At 44.5% G+C, this 17,875-nt stretch overlaps 2 protein-coding genes across 3 annotated transcripts in view; one reads left to right on the forward strand and one right to left on the reverse strand.

Annotated features, from left to right (window-relative positions):
* Positions 1-447: 447 nt before the first annotated feature.
* Positions 448-5,132, forward strand: RPL31 (ribosomal protein L31). The gene is made up of 5 exons (XM_069494578.1): positions 448-505; positions 883-989; positions 3,398-3,523; positions 4,661-4,773; positions 5,066-5,132. The coding sequence occupies exons 2-5, from the start codon at positions 883-885 to the stop codon at positions 5,095-5,097; spliced, it is 378 nt and encodes a 125-aa protein (XP_069350679.1). The 5' UTR covers positions 448-505; the 3' UTR covers positions 5,098-5,132.
* A 536-nt stretch (positions 5,133-5,668) lies between these two features.
* Positions 5,669-17,875, reverse strand: part of TBC1D8 (TBC1 domain family member 8) — a 119,121-nt gene continuing 106,914 nt past the window's right edge. For both annotated transcript variants that reach the window (XM_069494423.1, XM_069494421.1), the window contains exons 13-20: positions 17,119-17,248; positions 16,888-16,986; positions 16,188-16,256; positions 13,986-14,226; positions 13,390-13,455; positions 9,085-9,174; positions 8,562-8,659; positions 5,669-6,744 (exon numbers count right to left, since the gene is read on the reverse strand). In XM_069494423.1, the coding sequence (XP_069350524.1) occupies positions 6,295-6,744; positions 8,562-8,659; positions 9,085-9,174; positions 13,390-13,455; positions 13,986-14,226; positions 16,188-16,256; positions 16,888-16,986; positions 17,119-17,248 (1,243 nt within the window). In that variant the 3' untranslated portion in view covers positions 5,669-6,294. The remainder of the gene's footprint in view (positions 6,745-8,561; positions 8,660-9,084; positions 9,175-13,389; positions 13,456-13,985; positions 14,227-16,187; positions 16,257-16,887; positions 16,987-17,118; positions 17,249-17,875) is intronic.

A 17,875-nucleotide genomic window follows, 5' to 3' on the forward strand; every position in this document is an offset into this window, starting at 1 on the left:
TTCACAAGTCCGCCCGGCTCGACGTGAGCACCTCCAGGGAGAGGCTGTGTTTCAGCCACTCCTGGGTCCGCCAGCCAAGCACAGCGCCTGACACGGGGTCAGTAAATGTTGGTCGAATGAGTGAATAAGAACAAAAGAGTCCTCTCTCCTTAGCCCTGCTCTCATGCTGTAGGCCTGGGCATTAGCTGTCTCCGAAAAACTTGGAGATGCTAGTCCCTTCGAGCATCCCTCCCTAGAAGCCAGACTCGAGCCAGGAGCAGGAAGGTGCGGCCGTGGCCCGCCCAGACCCCGCCCAGACCCCGCCCCCGAGGTCCGCCCAGGCCCCGCCCCCGAGGCCCGCTCTCTCCCCGCGGCGCGCGCCGCTCACGTCACAGCCCCGCCTTTCCTTTCCCTAGCCGCAGCCTCCTCCCGCCTCTCCAGGCGACCCGGAAGTTGTGCTTACGACCTCTGCTTTCCTTCTCCCACAATCCCTCGCGCCTCTCCTTTCCGACTTGGGCCCGGCAGGGTGAGTATGGTTGGCATGGTCTCGGCTTAAGAAATCCAGCGCCATCCTCCTCCGGGATTGTGCCGACTGAGACGGCGGGATCTCTCCCGATCCGTCCCGGAGTTTCGCATTCTGGGGAATGGGAATCCACGCTCCGTTTAAAGGCTCCCGGAGCCTGGGAGGGAGAACAGCCAAGCGTAGGGATCAGGGACCGCAGGGGCTTCCGGGTCGGGAGCACCTGCGGGGCGCGGCTGCATGGGCCACGGGGTGGCGGGCTTGGTGTGGCCGGACTCTTGGCAGCAGGAAGCGCCCCGAGAGCGGCAGCATGGGGTCGAGCCCGGGAGGGGGGACTTGGCTCGGCCCTTTCTGCTCTGAATCTCCTCTTCGCCTGCGTTTAGATGGCTCCCGCAAAGAAGGGTGGCGAGAAGAAGAAGGGCCGTTCTGCCATCAACGAAGTGGTGACCCGAGAATACACCATCAACATTCACAAGCGCATCCATGGAGTGTAAGTATCCCTGCAATCGGCCGGGGACTCGCGAACTCGCCTGCGGTTGTCGCTCTCAAAGGTCTAACTAATCGTTTAAGGCTAAGTGGTATAGAAGTTACGCGTTTCGTTTTCAAAATCGCAGATGTACTGCACGTACCCTACCCAAAGTTTACAGGGTTTAAAGTGTGCTGCTCTGAAGTTAGTGAATGGAAACGTGCGCTTGAGTGAAGTTTTTGGACAGTCGATTTTGGAAAACTTCGTGTGCTAAAATGAGAACATCATTGACTCGGTGTTTTTACATTTGCATTAAACCTGAACAGGCTAAAAGGTGAAAGATGTGTATATGAGGGAAAGCAGGCCTTTTAAAAAAAAAAAAAAAAAGATTGCAGGAACGTTAACTAAAAAAAGCTGTGTTCTGCCTAGAATGTAAACACTTAAATGGGATTGATTTCGTTGCCTGACCCACACAGACGTGTACAAATAGTACTGATCAAGTTATAATGCCAGAAATGAACATGCAACAGAGAGACAGGAGTGTATCGCCAGAGTTATAGGGCAGTATGTGGTGGGACCCAAGGATGTTGTGGATTTATGGTGTACAGAAATGTGAGGAATGATTTTTAAATAGCCAAATGTTACACACTGAAATACTCTGTTCGGGCCTCAGTCTGTGGAGCAGGGGTTTTTGCACCTGACTGGGCAGTCTCAGGACCACTAATTTTGCCAGCATGTAAATGTGTGGCAGCATTCATTTCGGGCCTAGCATCCCAGCCAAGTATTTACTGAGTCAGCCAAGGACCATTGTGTGTGTTGTCTTATTTGGGGTCTCTGAGATGACTTCTGGGTCTAAAATCCAGTGCCTTTGTGTGTGTTAGTGCTGGTTATGCATAGCTGCATTCTTTTTCCCCCTTTATTTGGAATATGCATGCTTTCATTTAGAGAGCATGTCAAGCATTTAACTGTATCAGGCACTGCCCTGAGCTCTGGAGTTACGGCAGAGAACCAAAGACCCTACCTTCCTTGTTTACTTAATAGCAGGGGATGGTAGGCAAGTGTTCAGATATAAGATGGATAAAAAAAGTGCCAGGTGGAAAGCAAGTCACAGGGTGAAAGGAGGGGTACTGCTTTAAAGGGCACACAGATAATTGGACATTTGTAAAGTGTGGGCGTGAGCTATGCAGGTGGACTAGATTTTTAGGCATTTTGTGCTTGTCACAAGGACCTCTATGGTACTATCCTTGGGTCATTTCTCAGTGCTTGCTTGACAGTTCATTCTTCATGACAGTGCTTTTATTCTTAAGCTCCATGGAGTTTTTCTTTCTGCTTCATTAGCTATTCATGAGTCTCCTCACATCCCTGTTAATGTTGAATCTCTCTTTTCTAATTATGGCTTCACATGTATTCAACTTATTTGACATCTCAAACTTGACCTAACTGCCAGTGTTTGTATCCACTCCCAGCCTGTTCTCTTGTGGCCTGTTTCATTCATTGGCAATTTAGCAAATCCTGTGGGCTCTGCCTTCTGAATTTTACTTTTTTTCCCTATGCCTCAGTGCTTTTCTCACAGATTAACTGAACGGCTGCTTGTTGCCATCACACCTCAAGTCCAGTAGCACCTTGGGTGTCTTACTGAAACTTGTGCTCCTCTTCTGTAATGCACTTTTCCCTGGTTTATTGTTCTCTGTAGAACTTGATACCATTTGATGAACTCTGTAGGTTGCTTACATAAGCTATGTGAGAATGGGATTTTTGTCTGTTTTGCTGTTACTTCTAGCATCCTTTATTTCTAGATGGTTATTTGTAGGTGAATGAAGCAAGCTTGTTTGATGGTTCTAGAAATAGCAAGGAGGCTGGAAAGGGTAGAGCAAAGGAGAGAAATTTACAGTCCTGGAGGTGGGGTGAGATACCTCTTTAGGATGTTTGGTCTCTGCTTCGCTTGGAATGGCCTTCACTTGAACAAATGCTTGGCCTTTTCAGCCTGTGTAAAGTTCTATGTTGTATTTCTTACTTAACTGAAAGCATAAAATTAAAATAAATCTGTGCTTTTCTGCTGAACAAAAGGTTACTAGTACCTAACTCAGAATTTTGAACAGACATCAGTTAATGAGTGCATGTAATGCTCCTGCGATAGCGCCTGGTACATGTCAAGAGCTCCAGAGAATTGACTGTGGTCCTCATCATACTTTGGGAGATCTGCCTTCACATTTCAGGCCCCTGCTTTTTAAGTGTAGACCAAGTTACTGCATTGAATGATCTGTTCAAAAACATGTTCGAAGACATGACACATAATATCAGATTATATTTTGATCTGAGGACTTCAGTGAAAATGGATTATAGTTGATGGCATTTAAGTGGGGTCTTATTGTTTATATTTCATTTAAATTTGTGCTCATGTCAGAATTTGTTCACTTACGTTTGAATCTTAGGGGCTTCAAGAAGCGTGCCCCTCGGGCACTCAAAGAGATCCGGAAATTTGCCATGAAGGAGATGGGAACTCCAGATGTGCGCATTGATACCAGGCTCAACAAAGCTGTCTGGGCCAAAGGAATAAGGTACTAAAGTTATCTGTGTTAGAAGGTGAACTCTTACAGTGACACTAGCTTCTCCAGCTCACTCTGCATAGTCCATATATGTTCAGTAATTTGTTTAATGCGTGTGACCTTAAAATACCATGATAGTGACTTGGGGTGAGCTGGCATCTGCAGGGAAGCCTTGTAATGTGACCTGTGCACTGAGACCCAAGTGAAGGAGCCCATGGTATGGGGTGGGAAAGAGCATTGCATGGAGAGCAACTTTGCCATCTGGGAGCAGGATGGTTGGGGCAGTGGTGGAACAAGTGACTAGAAGACCAGTCAGTACAGCCCAGGTATTATTAAACATTCTACAATGAATAGGGCAGCTCCTCCAACAATTGCCCAGTCCAAATGTCAGTAATGCTGAGGTTGGGAAGCCCTGCTTTATAGCAGGAGGGAAGCTTATGCTGTGAAGGACACTGTAGGTGCCAGAGCAGACGGGGGACCAGCTAGTGGAATGACAATAGGGTGGGCTAGTTGATTTTGTGAAATGGGGGGGTTCCAGGGACTGTTGGCATCTGGGTAATATTTAAACCTTAGGGTTGGGTGAAATGACCGAGAGAGGGACCCGAGACTCAACTTTGTAGTGAGCTGACATTTAGGGGTATGGGAGAGGAGAGGTGTCCAGTGAACCCTCAGTGCCTGCCTTAGGATGGTAAGAGAGGATGTGGTGTCACAGGAGCCAAGAGAAGTCCTGGGTTTGTAGGAATTGGGGCCTAGACTAACACTTAGCACAGCCTAGGATCAATAAAGGAAGGAGATACAATCAGCTATAATGGACTTTTGTGTTCAGTATAGCTTGTAGAGTTTTTAACATTTCTCCAAATTTAAATGTAACAGAAAAATCCCATCCAGGAAGTCTCCCATGGTAGAGGCGAAAGACTAGCACATTTGGACTCATATTTCTGCTTAGGAATATCCGTGGTGCTTGCCTTAACATGTCTTAATAAGCATGCATCCTGAGATAACAGCATTTAATGTCTACCTGGGGGTATGTTTTATTTTCCAGGGAACTGAGAGCATTAGAAGCAGGGTGCGGATGTGTGAATATAGCTACTGGCTATTTTCTTGAAAGGAAGCATTGACTTTAGCAACACGTTTTTGTATTTTTATTAGGAATGTCCCATACCGGATTCGTGTGCGGTTGTCCAGAAAACGTAATGAGGATGAAGATTCACCAAACAAGCTCTATACTTTGGTTACCTACGTACCTGTTACCACTTTCAAAAGTAAGTTCTCCTCCTCCATCTCACACAGCTGTTTAAAGTACATTAGAAAAGATCCTTAGCTCTGTTACACCCTGAATTCATCTGTTCAGCAAATAGGAGTGACAGGCATTGTCATCATACGTTTTTATAAATTGTGTGTTGCTGTAGGAGGATGCAAAAGAATATATAAACTGGTCCATATCTGAGTGGAAAATGGAATGTTACTACACTGTTTTAGAAAAGGTTTTTGGAGTGTTCAGGTATGAAATGTTATGAATATGGAAGTAAACTGTTAACTTCTTCACTTTTGCAGATCTACAGACAGTCAACGTGGATGAGAACTAACCACTGATTGTCAAATAAATCAAATAAAGGTAAAAAACCACCGTCGTGTTTTGGTTTTCCTTTTCTAGTTGCAACATAATGTGCTTGCATATTCTAAAGCAGTTCCCAATTGTGGGATCATTTGGACAGCTTTTCCTAAATACTTACGTCTGTCCTCCCCTTCTCCCTGTCCCTTGGAGTTGGATTATTTGACAGGGTCAAAGCAGGTTTTTAAAGTTAATTTTTAGAACCACTGTTCTAAGTAGTTGAGAAATTGGAGGCATGATATTAATGATTTTATACTTGCATGTTTCATTAATTCCAAGATAAACACTTGTCCAGAAACCAGGACATAGACTTCAATTGCCAGCCACTTTTCCACATTGTAAGAAACAACTGTAAAATGATATAATCTGTAGATCTTAGAGTTCATGAAATAACATGGTCGTATACCTTTAAGCTTCTCCCTACATCTGTATTGAGTGTAACTGTCCTAAGTTGCAGTACACACTGAGGCCATAGATGGGCTGGGGAGAGTCCAACTTGTCCATTACCTGGCATAGTCTACACCTGAAGACACAGGTAAAAGAACTAAATACAAAAATTTTTTATTAAAAAAACTTTTGAGGCCAACATTAGAAGCATGGTTTGTACACATTTTTGAAGGACAAAGTGGATACAACCAAATATATTAAAATGGTTTCAATTACCAGCATTGAAACAAAAAATTAGTGCAAAAAAAAAGCCAAATACAATTGCACAGATAGTGGACTCTAGATCTTGAAAGTGAGCTTGATTCTTGACCTCGTTGTCCTTCCCAGTGAAAAATGAGGGCTTGGGGTTTATCTTGTCTCTTGGTTAGGTTAGTAAGACACATGACTTGTGTTCCATCTGAGAGTAAAATCATACTGGCTGGCGTCACAGTGCAAGTGTCCATTTCAGCAAATCTGATTAAAAAAAAAAAATTGCAAGTCACAGCATCAAGGGAACTGATGGATAGCCTGCAGCACTGGCAATTCTCTTAATAGAAATGCATGAGGGTTGCGTGGATTCCCCCGGCTACAGTTTGTCAGGTTGCTTATCCAGATACCCGGTTTGTGAAGTGTACTCAAAGTAGACTGAAATCTGGGTTTATGGGCTGACAACCCAAGAAACAGCCTGGTCGTGCTTTGGTATGGCAGACTCCAGTGTTCGCAGCAACTACTATCTTGCTACAGGTTACTCAAGCTTGAGTTCAGGCTGTGATTGCCGGCTCATTTCAAAGGTTTTGAGATTGTATTGATTGATCTTCGCGTTTTCAAGTTTGGGTTTCATGTCTAGTGACTTTTCAAAAAAGTTTACTAATGATTGTTCAGTCAGAAGTGATGCTAGAATGTGTTCTAGGGAAACAGTCCAGTCCCCTCCTGCCTCCTCGGGAAATGCCTGGGAGTCCTGGGGAGTCTTCCCGGTGTCCGCAAAGACTGAGTCCTGCTCCGGAGAAGGCGCTGAAGCCTGCAGCTCCTCCCCGCACTCCTGGGAGCAGCTCCCAGAGCTGCTGCTCCGCTGCCCCACCTCCCCGATCTGCAGCAGCAGGGTGGTGACTGTGGCGATGGCTTGATACAAATCGTTTTCTTCTGGATCTTCGTGAAACATGCTGTACAAAGTTTTACAGAACTGGATAAATTCTCTCTGAAATTAAAAAAACTGTATTTAGCAGCAGAACCAGGATGTGGAAGCATGTTTTTTAAAACTTTATACCTTTGTTCTTAGAGAAAACCATACATTACTTTTGAAGGAGAATATAAGGTAATCTCTGCCCTTTCACTCTGAAAACACTATTAACAGCGACTCCAGGGGATTTTTGATACACACTTGACAGTGTGCTGCGCTTGTCTATATTGTAACTACTAAGAAATGTGGAGACCTTCCCAGAGGACGTGCACACCCTTTTTGGCCCAGCAAGTCAACTCGTGGAAATGTGTCCAAAGGAACCAGAGCAATGTACAGATTTATCTATGAGGATCTTTAAAGGTAGAGTTTATAATAAGCATTGGAAACACCTGAAGTATTATGATTAAATGAAACTGGCATGTTCACCTGCTGGGAATACCGTGCAGGACCTAAAGGCTGTAAAATGAAATAGGACAGTGATGCTTGATGTTTTCTCAAATTACATACACACTAGAAATTTAGAATCTAAATGTTAGGAGAGATGCTTTGAGTGAGATTTAACTACTCAATTACTCTAGGAACAGAAAAATGGTTGTGAACTACTAATTTAACAAATATTTAATAATTTGGAAGAAATATCCATGATTATTTTGAAAGAAAGCAAAATATTAACATGGCCCATTATTAAAGTATATCTATAACCAAAACAAGTTAATGTTATGCATATCAGAATGTTAATACCAACAGCTTTGGGTGAAGAGATTTAACTGACTTTATACATCCACGGAGCAGAAGGAAAATCTGAAAGCTATTCCCCAATGGAGCAGACAGCACCATTTCTCAAATATACTATGAAATACTAATCCCACAAGATGTTCTGTGGTTAAAAAAGATTGAGAAACATTTGCATGCTAAATTCTACTCTTGAAGGCTCACAGTAGACAGCACCAAAATGATTTAAATCCCATAATAAAAGTGTTTTTAACTTTAAGCTATATTTCCTACATACTGGGAGGGAACACTTTTCAAATTAAAAAGAAAACCTAGCCAGGCGCGGTGGCTCACGCCTGTAATCCTAGCACTCTGGGAGGCCGAGGCGGGTGGATTGCTCGAGGTCAGGAGTTTGAGACCAGCCTGAGCAAGAGCGAGACCCCGTCTCTACTAAAAATAGAAAGAAATTATATGGACAACTAAAAAAATCTATATAGAAAAAATTAGCCGGGCATAGTGGCACGTGCCTGTAGTCCCAGCTACTCGGGAGGCTGAGACAGGAGGATCGCTTGAGCTCAGGAGTTTGAGGTTGCTGTGAGATAGGCTGACGCCATGGCACTCACTCTAGCCCGGGCAACAGAGCAAGACTCTGTCTCAAAAAAAAAGAAAACCTATTGCCATCATGTGGCACTTTTGTAGCATAGAACTCTTTTCTGGAAAATGCCCGGAGGTTTTAGAGCCATATATCATGTAGTCAGTGATTTCCAAGAAAATGGAGAGAGAACACTAATATTTTTTAAAGAGAGAATGCTACACCCACAGTGGCCCCCAAATGCTTTTATCACCCAAAGGCATAAATCCTTATAACAACCTGGATAAATGGATTTGATATAAAAAGTCTTCAAAAACCGTCACGTGTGTAGCAGCCTCCTGTTTTAAAGAGCTGTGAATATCTGGAATGTCTGAAGTGATCACAATTTGAATATTTCCCATTTACTCACCACAACTCTCAGCTACCCAAAGTTACAAGATCCTGGACTCTGGAGGTAAAGGGCCCTCAGCTCATTTCTCAAATTAATCATTTGGCAAAATGGCTCATTCTCTGCACAGAAGAAAGTCCATACCTGGCTCATTTTGGGCAACTCTTTCTCAGTTTTATCTTTTTCTTTGGCTAAATCTTTAATCATCTGCTTCAGCTGTTTCTGATAATCAACTGCATCACCTTCAGAAAAAGGGAAACAATATATAGTTTAAATAAATTCAATGAAAGCAAAAAGGAAAATACGTAGGAGGGGATAGCAAGAGGATGAGGAATCCCACTAAGCAACTTCCATACAAAACTGTGAAAAGTGAGAGATTCCCTCAGAGACAGTTTGTTTTACAGCTGGCCACAGATGAGGGTTGTTAGCTGGGGGACTTCTGCTACAAGACAACCTGGGAAAGAGCAAACAAGAGGAAGGGACTTGATGGTGGGGGTGAGGGGAGCCACCAGCAACACTTGCACTTGGAAGGTTTCTGGCCTCCGAAGGCAGTGGGCTCAGTGTTAGTTCACCAAGGCTGCTACAAGAGCCTGGTGAGGGCAGCCTGCATTCCTGCCCGCTGCAGCAGTGCACCGGGGGAAGGAGAGCAATGGAAAGAGGTACATGCCATTGGGCTTCCCAAAAACCAGGGGTCTTGACGTCGACAACAGAGGATTCTTCAATGGTGACTGGCTGTCGCAGTCATTTTCAGTGAGTGCTTAAAGAGAGAGAGAGAGAGAGATGTTTAAATTGAACAAATTATCTGTCTAACCAACACTGACAGAGTAATGTAGCTTTTTAGGCTAAATTTTTAACTAAAGGCTAAGTCAGCAGCTCCCAACCTGTGGGCTGTAGTCTGCACGGTCCGTGAACCCAAATGCACCCCAAGCACTGTCTGGGTACACACAGGAAATCAAATGTCACACACCAGGTATGTCTTTTCCCAGATGTATGTAGCTACTGTCATAAGTAATAAGACAAAATTCATAGAAGGACATTGCTGATGTTCACCTGGAAAAATGTATGTAATAAAACTCCCATTTTGTAAAGCTAAAATATACACATATACTATACTCCAGAAATAAATACACTAGGTCTCTGGATGGTGGAATAATTGTCACTTTAAATTTTTCATTATGTTATTTCTCTATAATAGCACATGCTACTATAATTGTACAATTTATTTAAAAAGTTGAAAAAAGCTTTCACTGAATTCATAGCATTATCTTATCATTAGGAGTTTTCTTAAAGGATACTAAAAAAAAATTATGTCTGAACTCTTACATTGCTGGTGGGAATGTAAAATGGTTCAGCCACTTTGGAAAATAGTCTGGCAGTTCCTTAAAACATTAAAGAGAGTTACCATTTGTCTCAGAAATCCCATTCCTAAGTATATACCCAAGAGAATCGAAAACATGGTCACACATAAACGTGTGCACAAATATTCATAGCAGTACTGTTCATAATAGCCAAAAACAAGCCAAATGCTGAATAAATTGATAATGATGGAATAATATTCATACAATGGAATATTATTTGGCCATAAAAAGGAATGACGCATTGACACTTGCTACAACATGGACAAATCCTGAAAACACTACACTAAGTAAAAGATGTCAAACACAGAATACATCAACTCCATTTATATGAAATGTCCAGAGTAGGCATATTTAGCAGCAAGTTGTCTAGCACTGGGAAAAATGGATGGTTGAGAGTGATAGCTAACGGTACAAGGTTTATTTTTAGGATGATGCCATGTTCTAAAATTGATTGTGGTGATCATTGCACAACTCTGAATATATTTAAAAAAATTGAATTGTACACTTTAAATGGGTGACTTTTATGGAATGAGTTATAGCTCAACGAAGATGCTACAAGATAACAATTATCAGGGGAATGACAGGGAAGGATCCTCATACTTTAAAAAAGGGTTGCAACTTACTAGCAAGCCATTCACTAAGAATAAACCAAAGACAAAATTTATCTGTGATTCAGCAAATCCACAAGATGGCACCACAGCTTCAAAAAGCTACCCTCTTTCTTTTCTTATTTGGGAGGTAGGTTTCCAAGAGTCTTAGAGGGTTGGTTTGTCTATTCATTTTTTCTTTTTCTAACGTTCAGTGGTTTTTTCCTACGACAAAGATATTGAGTCATTTTCCAACTTTGCCCAAATTCTGTGCAGAGGCGCACATGAGGATCCACTGAGAAAGTGAATAGGAGGAAAATTACAAACCCTGAATGGTACTTGGGGCAGTCAGGATGGAAATGGGTTTCCCAGGGAATAGCTGCTGGGATGCGAAAGAGCTTGGTATACCAAAAAGGACAAACACGTGTGTACACACATGACCAAGAAAATGCTGTAAGCAATATGCACAACTGTGATGGGTGCACACAAAAACAGTGATTCATTCAGCAGATGGGCAAATGTCCAGAGGGGAGGCAGGTAACAAGGAGCCAGAAAGGCCAACCAGACCCCGGAGAAGAGCCCCCCGACCTCTCTTCCATGGCACACATAACACTACATCACTGGGCTGGACAAGAGGATGCTGCAGGACACGTGGAACTCACTAAAAATAACACATTCCATAATCTGTTTATGATCAGAATTATAGGATACAATGCATATGGTAAAACAGTAAATACTAAGTATATATACCATCTTTAAACATCATTTTAACCTCTGTAAATGAAATACTCAAACTTTTATAAACATGACCTTATTTTTATAACACATTCCTAGATAAATACATGTAGCTTGTAATCCAAGACTATAAATGGATTGAGGGACATTTTCTATTAAAGTGTTCACTGAGTCTCACTTCAATTATTGCACAAGTTAAAATCAGGTAAAGGATTTACATTTGGGTATCTGAAACCGCCATCTCAGACTTTTGTTTTAACATAGTGGATAACTTTAGCACTTCAGATACCACCAGCAGGAAGGTTTCTCTTTGTGACTTCAAGTCAAATGGTTTTCATTTTCTGTATCATTGTCATTGCCACTGCTATCTTCATCACTTTCTAAATGGGATATCTGTAGAGGGGAAAAGCCAGTTCCACCGAAAGTTTATCATCTCTCGGAGAAGAGCACATGTACTGTTTTGAACACCATTTGGCCTTCAGATGTCGTCGAGGTATTAAAACAGTCACCAAAACACCACCATGCTCCACCATGCTTATTGTTTGCAAAAGCAGTACAGCATCCTCTCCCTATTCCCCCACAGCGGTTGGAGACAACAATCAAATTACAGCAGCAATGACTTACATTTGATTAATTAGGAATTCTGATGTAGCTTGATAGGAAAATCAACTAAGGTATCCAACTTGTTTCTCAGAGATCTTCTGTAAGAAAAATCACTTGAGATGTAACAACTACTGGAGGGAGGGATCATAAATCCAATTTCTTAGGGGCTTTTGGCAATTCGGATAATTCTAGGCATCTGCAGCAGCTGGCTTTTCTTTTGCTGAAAAGGTTCAATGCAATCTTTTCTTTTTCTTTTCTTCTTTTTTTTTTTTTTTTCTTTTTTAAGAGCCGGGGGTTCTCACTATGTTGCCCGGGCTGGTCTCCAACTCCTGAGCTCAAGTGATCCTCCTGCCTCAGCCTCCCAAACTGCTGGGATTATAAGTGTGAGCTACCACATCCAGCCTAATTTCATAAAAGGTTTTTTAGGAAGTTTACATTCTACACTTTCTGTTTTTCAAAATCCTCAGTGGCATTTTCAACCCAGGATACCAATCCAAAACTAGAATACAAGCTGCCTATCATCAAATCCAATATGCCTGGTGTCCGTTCTGATGTAGCTGGTATCAGCTTTGCCCAAATTGTTAAACTGGAATGTAAACTATCATTTTTTATGTCCTGTGAGAAGTTGACCTTTGCAAATTTCCTTAACACATCATCCATTTTCAAAATTGTTATCTCCTCCGACTGAATCTTCAGAATGACTGCTGTCATTCTCTAAGGGACATTCCTAACCCTGGCTGGATCCATCATGTAGCCAACCTGCTTCCATCCCACTCGGTGAGCCTTCTTCATGTATGCCACTGGGGCCACTCCCATTATTATTTTGGTCCTTGCAACACTGTAGGGATCCTTCAGTTTCTTGGGTTCCAGTAGGTATTTGCTATATTAGCACATTCTCAAAAGCAGGAGCTTATAGAGTTAATCTTCAGTATTGTGTCTTTGTATAGCCTAAGACAAGGCTGACTAAAAAGTGAAGAACCCACATGGTGGGCGTAACCTGAGTGCCAAACTTTCCCTTAGGCAAACAGGAGTCACATGCTCTGTATCTCTGGTCCTGTTGATATTTATTTCAAACACATAATATCCCATTCCATAATGCTAGTAAGGTTTTCATCCACAGTAAACATTCTGTGAAGTCTACAATTGTATACAGCCATGTGTTGCTTAACGGCAGGGATAACATTCTGAGAAATGCATTGTTGGGCGATTTCATTGTTGTGTGAACATCATACAGTGCACTTACATGAACCAAATGGTACAGCCCAGGCTACACTCCTAGGCTATGTGGTACAGCCTGTTGCTCCTAGGCTACCCACCTATACAGCACGTTACTCTACTGAACACTGTAGGCATTGCAACAAAAGGTAAATACGTTATGTATCTAAACAGAAAAGGTACAGTAAAAATACAGTTATAAAAGACTGAAGAATGGTACACCTGTATAGGGCATTTGCCATGAATGGACTCTGATGCGCACCCAAGTGTGGGAACTCCTGCCACAGGTCATACAGCACAGTACTTCAGATCTGTGATCTGAAACCCCAGACTAGAAACATCTGTCACCACCTCAAGTATGGATGAAACTTAAAAAGAGACCTGCAGTGTTGTGCACAAGGCTGGTATTGTGCACAAGGCTGATCTTGTGTTAAAGCAGAGCACAGCCTGATTTTTTGGCTTGGACTTTCTTACCTGGAGGGATATGAAGCCTATATAACAGCTTGATTTTCTCATTCATTTCTCCATTATACATAACGTCTGCAAAATTTTTAAGAGAGATTTGAGTTAATGCAAATGGTTCAAGTACATCTATCATAACACAAACTCACCATGGATAGAGAACTCAGTAAGGCCAACGCCTGCCACCCTGACACCCCTGCCCCAAACACACACCCTGTTAGCAAAGAAATGTTAAAGGCTGGTGACTGTGTGAGCCACAAGGAGACCTTGTGAATGCTGTCTGGCCTCGTACTTTCTGAAAGATTTTAATTTTATGGACAAAAGGTTAAAATCGTGGCTCCCCCACCACACTCTGGGCATCGAGAACAACAAGGTGAGTGGCCTCGTATGTTAAGAGCCTGGGCCCCTCTCCCCACCTCCACTTAAGGAAGCAGAGAAGTGGTCCTGGGAGGAGCCTGCAGGATGATATTTCAAAATCACAAAATCATATCAGGCCAGTCACCAAAGTATTTCACTGTGCACATCTGCCTGCCCCCACGCTGCACTCTGTCGCCTGCTCGCTGACTCCCACCCACGTCAGCTCCCTGCAGTAAGACCCACAGCCATACCCAGGCAGCCCACAAATGCTTTGAATTCAATGAGCTGGTCCATGTTGTCATCGAGGAGCCGGAAAGTCCTTTCAGCGAGGATCCCCGTGTGCGCCCCGCAGGTCCAGGGCGAGACCAGCTGAAACAGGTGTGCAAACTGCCGGGCGTCTATGCGGTACTGCTCGGCGTAGGGCCTGCTGGGGTCGTGGCGTGGGGCCACAGGCCAGGGCTGCTCCCAGTAACAGCTCATCATGTGCTCTCTCTGATAACAAGAGGGAGAGAGGGCTGTGCCACACAGCCGTGCCATGGGAGGCTTCTTGGAGAAGAGCCAAGGCCAGCGCAGCCTCTCCCACGGCCCGCTTGGCCTCTTACACACTGCCTACTGAACAGCAACGTTGCAACACTAACACATGGACAAGATATTCAACTACTCGCCACCTCGCCACTCTAACCAGACCTGGAAAAGCGTTTCCTCGTTACCCTACAGTCCTTGCCCACATGAATATGTACTTTTGACACTTTTTTCTTTTTTTTTTTTCTTTTTTTTTTGAGACAGTCTCACTTTGTTGCCCAGGCTAGAGTGAGTGCCGTGGCGTCTGCCTAGCTCGCAGCAACCTCAAACTCCTGGGCTTAAGCGATCCTCCTGCCTCAGCCTCCCGAGTAGTTGGGACTACAGGCATGCACCACCATGCCCGGCTAATTTTTTTCTCTATATATATTTTTAGCTGTCCATATAATTTCTTTCTATTTTTAGTAGAGGTGGGGTCTCGCTCTTGCTCAGGCTGGTCTCGAACTCCTGAGCTCAAACGATCCACCCACCTCGGCCTCCCAGAGTGCTAGGATTACAGGCGTGAGCCACCGCGCCCGGCCTTGACACTTTTTTCTTTCCTTTGTTATTACGGTTTCTTTTTTTTCTCATTGTGGTAAAATATGCAGCACATAAAATTTACCATTCTAACCATTTAAAAATGTACAGTTCAGTTGATAGTTTTAATTATAGAAGACACAATTTTCATTCTGATATTTTCACTTAAAATCATATTATTTGAAAATCAAAAAGGACTAGACAGATCTATACAATACAGAAGGAACAAAGGACATTGGTTTTACTACATAGTTTTATAATTTCTGAATTTTGAACCACAAGACTATATTAGCAATTTTTAAAATAAAAAAAAAAAAAAAAAAGGCGAGTTGAAGTCTTAAAAGCCAAAGAGAGATTGGGGGTTGGGACACCAAAGAACCTTGACTTTGTATTTTGTCTTCATGCAACAAAGGAAACAATAAAACTTGCAAACAGGCAATGTTTATGGGAGGCGAGGACCTGCTAGCACTGCCCACACATCCTGCTCATTAGGAGTGAGGCTGCCAGGACCCACTAACCCACCAAGCCACTGCAGTGACTTCTGGGACAGGCCCGCTCCAGGCACATGAAGGCAACCAGGCCAGGCCTGCTCTGTGCAACTGTGCGTCCTGCCCGCCCTCTGCCAGGGTGGCAAGAGGGGACCATTGTGTCTGCCTCTCCTCTTCGTTTTCATTTACTGTTTCGAGCCAGAAAACTTCTAGTGAGGTGTCTACAGGATGATTTAAGTAGCAAAACCTAGAACTCCATGTAAATATCCAAATATTCAAAATCTGCTTTACTATGTTAAGTGTTACCAATATGACAGAGCGTAGATTTATCCAAAAATCATTGAGACTATGTGGTAACATGGGAGAGTGTTAATAACAGCATCGAGGAAAAATATAACATCAACTAGCAGGCATGCCCACCACACAAATACAAAAATATGCAAACGTGCATGGAGGGGTGTGCATATTGTGGGCTGGGATCACGTGTAATTAAAAAGTATACCAGGCGATGATTCCAGTAAGGGCGGCTGTTTCATCTCCCACGGACTAGCAGGGAGCAGTGACCTCTCAGCAGAGGGCAGCAGCTTCAGCGCCTGGGCCGCGCCAGGCTGCAGGGCTGCCCAGGAGCACCCCAGCTCCCTCCGCCCAGGTGCCAGGCGGGGGGCTGGTTCCAGAGCAGAGGGTGAGGGTGAGAGGTTCTGGGTAGAAGCCAGTGGGTGAGGTTAAGACAGAGCTGGCAGGCAGGACAGCTCCAGCCTCTGCCACCCAGAACAGGCCGACGGCAGAGCCCGTGGCAGCCACACTCACCCCAGGCAGGCTGGGCACAGCGGCTCGGGCCGGCACCTCCCTCATCTTCCCAGATTTTCATACCTTGAATAAGTCATAGAGTTCCTCTAGGTCTTCAGGAAGGATTGAGACTTCCGGGATAACAACTCGGAGCTTAAGGAAAGAATCAACAGTGATGGAGAGAATTCTAGGCCTGTACCCCTGGAGACATCGGAGGGAGGCGAGGATGCCCCTCCTGGTGAGGAACGAGGACCCGTGTTCCCCGCTTCCCTTGTGCAGTGGCCCCTATATGTGACATAAAGATTACTTTCCAGTATCTTTCTCGGGTATTTCACCCTCGACCTCTTTCCAAGTCACACAGCAGTGCCGCAGGACACATGTATTAGCCTCTGATAGAAGCTAAAAAGCTGGCAGGACTACGCGTGGGCAGGAAGAGCCCTCTGAACACCAACTGGCCCTCGCTGCCGGCCATCGGTGCCGGGCACTTTACACACCACACCTCACTGGTCCTGCACGGTGGGGACTGTTATCCCCATTGTACAACTGGGGAAACTGAGGCTCACGGTGGTTAATATGCTCACAATCTGATTCCAAAAACCCTTGCTATTGCCACCCTATGTCACCCCTACTAAGTTTTTAAATGCAATGCAAAAAAATAAAAATAAAAAAATAAAAAAATTTTTAAAAAAGCTGGCATTCTTATGTCATGTGACCAAAAGGGACATGCACTCCTGGGTTAGCTCCTGAATTCTGTGAGCACTGTGGTGAGGTGTCCCCTACTCACCACGTTCTGCTTTGTGGTGTCCTCGTGGCCTTGGAGGACCCTGATCCTGTGCTTACAGCGCAGGTGCTCGATCTGCTCCACAGACTGGTCTCCAAATTTCTGCAGGGAACAGGGGACCACTCGCTCACAGGGTCCCCTGCTGTGTCCATACAGAGGACACAGAAGGTGGCCCAGGAAACCTCCCTCTGCATCCATCTCGTGAGAGTGCGAGGAGCCGGGGCCTCCCCTTACCTCGTAGGAGTCCCGGATCAGGTCAGCAATGTCAGTCACAGGGTAGGGCTCCTGGTCGTCGGAGAAAAAGGCATGGTGGCTGCCAATTGGTGGCCCCGGGCTATCCTCGTTCTTGATGTGATCTAGAAACCTGAGCACACCGCCCAGTCAAAGCCCGGGATCCTCATCCAGGCACCACACAACGCCCACCACCTTCGCAGGGCATTGAACATGCCTGAGCACCTGCTAAAAGCAACACTGGGAGGAGGGCGAGGCTGCTTAGAAAAAGGGACAGCCAGCCATAAAGTCAGGCTTGTCTTTTGGACTCCACGTGTGGGTTTCCAGGGGCCCGAAACCCTCCAGTGAAGTAAGCACAAAATTCTGTGCATACCTGCAACTTTAAGCTTCATGCTATTCTGAAAGAGAACGCCCTCTTTAAACGTCATTCAACCTGCCCTCAGCTCCTAGAGAGCCGGGTTTTAGCGCTCATCCTAGCGTGACTTTTCCTTCACCGCAGCTCACCATCCCTACACGTAAAATGTATGAACCCCCCAGCTGGCTGCCTGACGCTCATGTTGCCTGTTGTCCCCGCAGCCCCGTTCAAGACCACTGAGTCCACCTAGCTGCAAGTTATTCAATCTTCTAAGAGAAAAGCATGCATAGCCCTCCTCCTTCCTGGACCCTCTCACCCAACCCCATAGCAGCCTGGCGAGAGGCAGAGTGGAACAGAAAACCGCCACAGCAATGGCACGGCGGGGCACTTGCAGCTGCACCCTCT

The sequence above is a fragment of the Eulemur rufifrons genome, chromosome 19 (assembly GCF_041146395.1).
Source record: "Eulemur rufifrons isolate Redbay chromosome 19, OSU_ERuf_1, whole genome shotgun sequence".
In the NCBI taxonomy this organism is placed as follows: domain Eukaryota; kingdom Metazoa; phylum Chordata; class Mammalia; order Primates; family Lemuridae; genus Eulemur; species Eulemur rufifrons.